General features: G+C 44.9%; 1 protein-coding gene across 11 annotated transcripts in view; it reads right to left on the bottom strand.

Moving 5' to 3' along the window:
- LOC147029922 (uncharacterized) overlaps window positions 1-8,926 on the bottom strand; it is a 58,229-nt gene that overhangs the window by 1,931 nt on the left and 47,372 nt on the right. For 4 of the 11 annotated variants that reach the window (XR_015056134.1, XR_015056137.1, XR_015056138.1 and 1 more), the window contains one exon: window positions 1,339-1,414. Coding sequence is in view for 3 of the 11 variants with exons in the window: in XM_085873428.1 (XP_085729554.1) it covers window positions 1,339-1,414 (76 nt within the window). In the remaining 8 variants the exon portion in view is untranslated. Of the gene's footprint in view, window positions 1-1,338; window positions 1,415-1,527; window positions 2,913-3,280; window positions 3,346-8,497; window positions 8,597-8,926 lie in introns of those variants that run through there. The other 7 variants (XR_015056135.1, XR_015056136.1, XR_015056139.1 and 4 more) reach the window with 5 other exon arrangements.

Here is an 8,926-nt window from a genome sequence, read left to right as displayed (position 1 = left end):
ACGCCGGCTACACGATAATTATTCGTTGGTATATCGTATCTATAAGTAATCAAAGCGCTCTATGCACATTATTAGTTCATTGTGCATTTGTCCAAACCGTTATGAATAGACCTAAATCGTAAAAACAAGCTATAGCTCATTGTTGAAAAAGCCCCATAAAAAATTAGCCGCGAAGAACTTCGAACAATGGTGAAAAGATGTCTCCTACCCGTGGACACGCGGACGCAAGGACGATCCATCATAACCCACACCCTCCCCCTCACACTCACCTACTACTGCCAACATGAGCAAACTACTACTAATACTAATACTAATACTGATACTGATACTGCTGACATGGACATCGACTCAAAAAGGACTCGAAAACACTGTTGGGTTCCCCTTTTATGAGCAGCATTTTTATATACCAATTCCCAAAACCGCTGGGAACACGTCTTTATATGGCAGTTGTAAGCGAGAAACACGTTAATTTTTTTTTTTTTTTGTCGACCGGAAGACGTCATTGGAATACGTCTACATACGTCGATATGTGTTGGGACTACGTAAAGAATTGGTTCAAAGCACGTCAAACATAAGTTAGAAATAAGTTTCGCGTAAAAGAGGACATTACCGCGACGTGTTTCGACTTATGAGTAGCTTATAAGTAGCCTTTGTGGACGTGTGTAAGCGTCCACATATCGTGTGTAAAACTTATCCCCATCGCATGCGGAACGTGTGTCATACGCCGAGTACGTCGTAAAATTTTGAACATGTTTAAAATTTCTTGACGTACTCTACTTACTACGACGTATGATAGCGTACTTTAGCGTTCTACTCATGTATACCAAACTTACTCATACCGTATTTGACGTGCCCCAACGTTTTAGACACATTTTTCTTAGGTCGGCATACGCTGGCAAGATCGCCAAGGTGTGACCGCAATGTTGACACTTCCATTTCTACGGCAGTTATGATTCGAATCGTTGTGCGTCAGCCTTTTAATAGGCTACGTCACGACATCGTCGGCGATGCGTGCAACGCGCTATGCCTAAGTTAGACTATCGTTGGGCATCGGTTGTGTAGGCCGACAACAGGTTCAGCATTCGTTGGTATAAGTTATCTATAACACAACGAAACGTTCTGTGTCCGTTACCAATGCGTTATACATAAGACCAAGTCGCTATGAATACGTCCGAATCTTTAAAAAAAACATCAAAAGTTCAACGTAAGCCAGCGTTTTACATACATTTTAATACGTTGCCATCGCTGGCTAAAACGTCAAGGTGTGACCGGGCCTTTAATCTTCATACAACAGAGCTGTTTTTATAGTATTATATTTGAAAATAAATGAACCTTTACCTCAGGTTTTGATTCAGAGCAATAATCGTCCCAGGAAAGCGAGTCATCCATGACAGAGGTTGAGTTTTCAAACACGCTGTGATGAATAAAGAAAATAATTAATGTGTGAAATTATGAATTAAAGTACCACAAAGCTTTGAGTTCAAGCAAGTAATTATGCATAGAGATACTTGTATACAAATCACTGACCTATCTGTGGGCATGTCTTCAAAAATCACCATCACAGCAGATACGAGAGTTTTGTTGGACCCTACTCCGAAATAGCTTTGATAGAATTGAGAGCGGGAAGGTACATGGATCTTTGCAGAACAATGTTGCAACACATGGTCTTTGTACTTTTCCATCTCCGTGTGCTATCGGTGGGAGGGAAGGCAAGCATACTGAGTACCTCTTCCGGGTTTATGCACACGTTTTCCCACTAAGATGGATAAGCCCCAGAATTTCTCAACAAGAACTTTCTGTTGAAGCTGCGACGATAACTATGGACATTAAGTTGGCAAACTGGCTCAGTTGCGGTCTACAAAAGCATACAAACAAATAAAAAAACAGAACCACCCACTGCCAAATTCAGTGTTAGCTGAAACACTGCAATCCACAGCATCACTCGACTGACATGGCTGTAAAAGTTTATTATTTGTATTTTTTTGGTCGGATTGTCAACTCCACAAGCAAGTGACAAGGATTGTGTTTCAGGGGTTATTTTTCACAAAGGACAAAACCACAAAGAAGGAGGGAGGGTAAATCGGTTTTACTGTTCCAGCGTTTATCTATAGGTAGAGATATAAAGGGAAGCAATTTCTTTTCAAATGGGGGCGTAAATAAGGAAGAGAAAAGGGGTGGAGGGTGGGTGATTCGGGGTGAGGGATCAGTAAAATAAAATAGGGGGTGGGGGGTAAAAATATCAAAAACTTTTTGATGAATTGTCAATGTTCGTGAAAGAGCTTGGTCCCAGAAACAATTTAATGCAGAGAAGCTGGTGCAGGATGAGTGGAAGAGATGGGGGAGGAGAAGAAGAAGGACAAGTTGGTGCCAGAGATCTGTTTGTGAGAAAAAAACATTTACTCCTATTTATTGACAGAGTAAAATCGTTTTTGCCCAAGTTAACATTAAAGTCAGAGGAGGAAATGGGATAATCCCACAACTAACAAAATTCCCATACTCCCAACAATGGATAAAGATCCTCAATGCCAGACATGAAATCAGAGCCATCTCCCTGGACATATCGCGTGCTTTCGATATGGTCTGGAACCCTGCGCTGCTCACCAAACTCTCTTCTTATGGTATCCAAGACCATGTCCACTCATGGACCTCAGACTTCCTCTCTTGTCGCAGTGTTCTGGGCCCTGTTATTTTTCTAGTTTTCATCAATGATCTCTATGACGACTCTCTGTAAAATCCTCTTTATCTCTTTGCTGATGACTCCAGCCTATGCCATACCATGTCATCCCTCAAAGTGGCAAACAGCAGTCTCTTTACTCTCTGCAGGTCTGGATAAAATCACAAGCTGGTTGAACACATGGAATATGTCTTTCAATCCTGACAAATCTCACACTCTCACAATGTCTCGCCGACAGGACAGCCTGGAACCCCCCCCCCCCACCAATGTACTTTCTCAAGAATCCTCTTGAAGAAGTCCTTTCATTCAAGCTTCTGGGTCTCACTATCTGCCATGATCTTTCCCGGGAAAGCCAGATTTCTAAGCTGGCCTCCAAAGCCAGTCACCGACAGCATCCTCCGTCGTGCAAAGTCCTTTCTTGGCACACTTGAGTTCCTGACCACAGACAAAGCTTTCAGCTGCAGCCTGATGAAGAAATGCTTTCCTCTCTGGGCTGGTGCTCTCACCTCTCACCTTTCTTGGCTTCATGCTGTGGAAAGCAAGTCATTTAGAATCATTGGTATTTCCCACAATGAGGCTGAGTTTTTGGCGATGTCACTCTCTCACCGTAGGCAGGTCCATGGTCTTTCTGGTTTCTTCCATCTCTTCTCCGGCCTCGCCTCCCCTGCTCTGTCGGTGCAAGATTTGTAAGAAAACACAAAATTGAGGCATTCGGCCTTCCACAAAAAGGAGTTGACTGTGTTGCCATTTGAAAAGTGGGAACGGATGAAACGAAGCAAGAAGGGGAGGCGCAGTGGGGGAATCGAGAGCTGAACTGGTGGGAGATAAACTGTGAGGGTGAGGGGCGGGTGGGGAAGCCAAGAGGGGGCAAACGAGGCAAAAGTGGAGAGGGGTGGAATGAGGGGGAAGCAGATGGGGGGGGTGAAGATATTGACATGGAAGGGTTTGATACCATGAATGGATGTGAAAGGGAATTTATTGTCACGTGAACACAACTTCTGCAAAATGGACTTCTCAGGATTCCCAAACTGGATATACGGTGATGCATAACAAAAATGTTTTTGATTTAAGGCATGGAGGAAAATGGGGCTGTTGGAACAAGAGGAGGCTGGATGAACTGAGTGTATTGGGGTGAAGAGGTTTTGGGAAATGAGCCTTGTGAAAATGAAAAGGAAGAGATTTCAGTGAAGAAAAACAATGAATGGATTGTTCCGATGGAGTTGGAAGAAGAGTAAAGTACTTTAAGAGATTTTTTAAAGCGTTTTTTTTTTCATTCTCCGAGCTTTTAAAGGAAGAAACGTTCCATTCAGTGAAGATTCAATTTGGGGATATTGAAAAGGAGAAGTGATAGGCAATGAAGAAGTATCTGTACACAGGAGATTTCGTTCGCTTTTTTCTCATGTTGTTTCCTCTGCGACCAAATGTGGAAGGAGGTTATGTTTTCACCCCTGTTTGTCTGATTGTTTGTTTTTGCACTGGATATTTCAAAAAGTTGTGGACGGATTTGCACAAAACTTGGTGGGTATGTTGGGTGTGTGACGAGGACAAATGGATTCGATTTTGGTGAAGATCCAAGTCCATATCTGGATAAGAGAATTTTTTAATTTTCAGTCATTCTTCACCATTGAAAGGACGAGACCAAAAACGATATATAGCATGATATTTCAAAAATGTATTGGGCCCGATATGTTCGAGTGGATCATTCATTCCATGGTGGAGGTATGCGCTCTATAGAGTGCCCTTCTTGTTTTTTAAGTGAGAAGCAGAGTATCCGGCCGACGGATGATATTGTTCCATGCATGCAGCACAATCTTCTGATGCATAACTATATTTGGGTTGTGAATTGACAACTGACAGCTCTGTATACGCAAAAAAAACCTCCAGGTTACGTGCACAAAGTAAAAACATACCGACTGCTTATAATTCGAAACACCTCACAGCAATGGAAAACATGGGGACAGGAATACTGCACTGTAAATGGTGGAGACTTGTAAACCTTCTCCCACCAAGAGGCAGCACTACACGATACACAATTACATAGAGAATTTGCATCCACTCCCTCACCTCCCACGACCACCGGCAAAGATAAAAACACCCCGAAACATGAATTGGGGTTATTATGATCCTCTGCAGCAAGTCTCGATGTAATTGACACAGAACTGTATGAGGAGTAGCACGACAAACAAACCCACAAACACCGGTTCCTGAATTCTCAAAAGGAATACTCACCATTGAGAGATAAGGCTAAAACAATATCTTCTTCTTCTTCTTCTTCTTCTTTCGGCTAGCTCCCGTTTGGGGTCGCCACAGCGGATCAACCGTCTCCATTTCGCTCTATCCTCCACATCTTCCATTGACACTCCAACCACCCGCATGTCCGCCCTCACCGTATCCATGAACCTCTTCTTTGGCCTTCCTCTTCTCCTCCTGCCTGGCGGCTCCATCTTCAGCATCCTTCTCCCGATATACTCCGCTTCCCTCATGTGCACATGTCCAAACCATCTCAATCTCGCCTCTCTCACTTTGTCTCCAAACCGTCCTACCTGTGCTGTCCCTCGAATATACTAATTTCTTATCCTATCCATCTTCGTCATTCCCAACGAGAATCGTAGCATCTTTAACTCTACCACCTCCAGCTCCGCTTCCTGTCTTTTTGTTAGTGCCACCGCCTCCAAACCATACAACAGAGCTGGTCTAACTACCGTCTTATATACTTTCCCCTTCACTCTTGCAGCTACCCTTCTGTCACAAATCACTCCTGCAACTCTTCTCCACCCATTCCATCCTGCCTGCACTCTCTTTTTCACTTCTCTCCCACACTCTCCGTTACTTTGGACAGTTGATCCCAAGTATTTAAACCCATCCACCTTCCCCACCTCAACTCCTTGCAACCGCACCAGACCGCCACCCTCCCTCTCATTTACGCACATGTACTCCGTCTTACTCCGACTGACTATCATTCCCCTTCTCTCCAGTGCGTACCTCCACCTCTCAAGGCTCGCCTCAGCCTGCTCCCGACTATCCCTACAGATCATGATGTCATCCGCGAACATCATAGTCCATGGAGACTCCAGTCTGATCTCGTCCATCAACCAGTCCATCACCATTGCAAACAGGAAAGGGCTCAGAGTCGATCCTTGGTGCAATCGCACTTTCACCTTAAACCGGTCCGTCATTCCTACCGCACACCTCACCGCTGTCACACTGTCCTCATACATATCCTGCAAGATCCTCACATACTTCTGCACCACTCCCGACTTCCTTATACAATGCCACAACTCCTCTCTTGGCACCCTATCATAAGCTTTCTCTAAATCCACAAACACACAATGTAACTCCTTCTGGCCTTCCCTATACTTCTCCATCAACATTCTCAAAGTAAACATTGCATCAGTGGTGCTCTTTCCTGGCATAAACCCATATTGCTGCTCACAGATCGTCACCTCTCCTCTCAACCTCGCTTTCACTACTCTTTCTCACACCTTCGTGGTGTGGCTTAACTTTTTCCTTCTGTAATTTCTACAGCTCTGCACATCACCCTTATTCTTGAAAATCGGAACCAGTACACTTAATCTCCACTCCTCCGGCATCCTCTCACTTTCCAAGACTTTATTGAACATTCTGGTGAACAACCCCACTGCCATCTCTCCAAAGCACTTCCATGCCTCCACTGGTATGTCATCTGGGCCAACCGCCTTTCCACTTTTCATCTTCTTCATAGCAGTCCTCACTTCATCCTTACTGATCCACCCCACTTCCAGATTCACTATCTCCACCTCTTCCAACCTTCCCTCTCTCTCATTTTCTTCATTCATCAGCTCCTCAAAGTACTCCATCCACCTTCTCAACACACTCTCCTCGCTCGTCAGCACATTCCCATTTGCATCCTTTATCACCCGAACCTGCAGCATATCCTTCCCAGCTCGGTCCCTCTGTCTTGCCAATCGGTATAAATCCTTTTCCCCTTCTTTTGTATCAAACTTCTCATACAGCTCGTCATATGCCTTTTCCTTGGCCTTTGCAACCTCTCTTTTTGCCTTTCGCCACCACTCCTTGTACTCCTGCCTACTTTCTTCATCTCTCTGACTATCCCACTTCCTTTTCGCCAACCCCTTCTTCCTTATACTTTCCTATACTTCCTCGTTCCACCACCAAGTCTCCTTATCTTCCTTCCTCTGTCCAGATGTCACACCAAGTACCTTCCTATCTCCTTCACCACTTCTGCTGTGGTTGCCCAATCATCCCACCCATCTTTCCCACCATCCAACGCCTGTCTCACCTCCTCCCTAAATTTCACGCAACATTATCCTCCTTCAGCTTCCACCATCTGGTCCTTGGTTCAGCCCTCACTCTCTTCCTCAACCTCACCTCTAAAGTCATCCGACAGACCACCAATCGATGCTGTCGATCTACACTCTCCCCTGCCACCACCTTACAGTCACTAATCTCTTTCAGGTTGCATCTCCTGCTTAAAATGTAATCCACCTGTGTGCACTTTCCTCCACTCTTGTACGTCACCCTGTGTTCCTCCTTCTTCTTGAAATACGTATTTACCACTGCCATTTCCATTCCTTTTGCAAACTCTACCACCATTTGCCCTTCCACATTTCTCTTGTTGAGACCGTACCTACCCATCACCTCCTCATCCTCTTTATTCCCTTCCCCAACATGCCAATTGAAATCTGCGACAATCACCACTCTTTCATCCTTTACTTGGATACACTCTCCACCATTTCATCAAACTCACTCCAGAAATCTTCTTTATACTCCATCTCACACCCCATATGTGGGGCATATGCACTGATGACCTTCATCATCACCCCTTCAATTTCCAACTTCACACTCATCACTCGGTCAGACACTCTCCTCACCTCCAATACCCTCTTGACATAATCTTCCTTCAGGATTACCCCGACACCATTTCTCCTCCCATCCACACCATGGTAGAACAGTTTGAAACCACCTCCAATGCTCCTTGCCTTACTCCCCATCCACTTGGTCTCTTGTACACACAGTATGTCCACCTTTCTTCTCTCCATCATATCAGCCAACTCTCGCCCTTTGCCAGTCATCGTCCCAACATTCAGAGTTCCAACTCTCACCTCCACACTTCTACCCTTCCCCCTCTCCCACTGCCTCCGGACTCGCCTTCCCCGTCTCCTTCTCCTCCTTCGCCCAGCAGTAGCACAATTTCCACTTGTACCCTGCTGACCACCGGTACCGGTGGCGGTCGTTGGTAACCCGGGCCTCGACCGATCCGGTATGGAAATTCGTTTTGTTGTCCGCATAATGATTTGGCATAGGTTTTTACGCCGGATGCGCTTCCTGACGCAACCCTGGTCGCCTCTTACAACACACAGGGATATGGTACACCTTTTCGAACCGGGGCATACACCGGGCCCAGTACAACTGGTACACATAAGGCGAAAACAATATATGGCACGATATCTCAAAAGTTGTGGAAAGATTCAGCCGAAACTTTATGGACAGATTTGGTTTGTGAAAAGGACAAATTGGTTTGACTTTGCAGAAGATCCGAATCCAGATCTGGAAACGACAAATTTTTAATTTTAAAAGTGATTTTCACCACTGAGAGATGAGGCAAAAAACAATATATATGGCATGATATCTCAAAAATTTATTGTGCATGATATGTTCTGGATCAGGCATTGCGTGGTGGAGGCATTGCGCTCTACCGAATGTTGTTTTGAGGAGGGGGGGGTGGGGGGTTGGAGTGAAGAAGAGTTTTTTTTTCTTGTTTGCATTTTTCTGGAGAGAGGAGCATAAAACAATTAAGCTGAGGGATCACAAAAGTAACAATACCTGGAACAAAAGGAGAAGAAATGAAGCACATGAGATCAGAAACGGAGGCAGAAGCAACAACTCAACTCGCCCAGCCCTTCAGGAGAAAGCGGGACTTTACTGGGAAAACAGACAGACTCAACAATTCAACACAAGATACATTTTGGCACAGAAAAATTCGACGAAAAACACAAACAGAAACACAGGAATGAAAATAAAACATGAAAACACAATGTGTCTGGTCTGGGAAACTTGGCTTTCATGAACTGGAAGGAGGAACTGCCGATCTGACATCCGTGGGCAGCAAAACCCGAAGCCGAAAATACTTCCTCCCATGTGTGCACAAAGCACACATTCACTAAACCTGAACGTCACCTTAATCTGGTTCTGTGCACCAGCAGCACCATAAGCGTCCTGGTTCTCACACAGAACTGTGGTCTGGCACACGCT

The sequence above is a fragment of the Eptatretus burgeri genome, chromosome 3 (genome assembly GCF_056783735.1).
Source record: "Eptatretus burgeri isolate ZD-2024b chromosome 3, Ebu_testis_v1, whole genome shotgun sequence".
Classification (NCBI taxonomy): Eukaryota; Metazoa; Chordata; class Myxini; order Myxiniformes; family Myxinidae; genus Eptatretus; species Eptatretus burgeri.
Note: the sequence above shows the minus strand (reverse complement) of the source record. Positions and strands in the feature narration are given on the sequence as shown.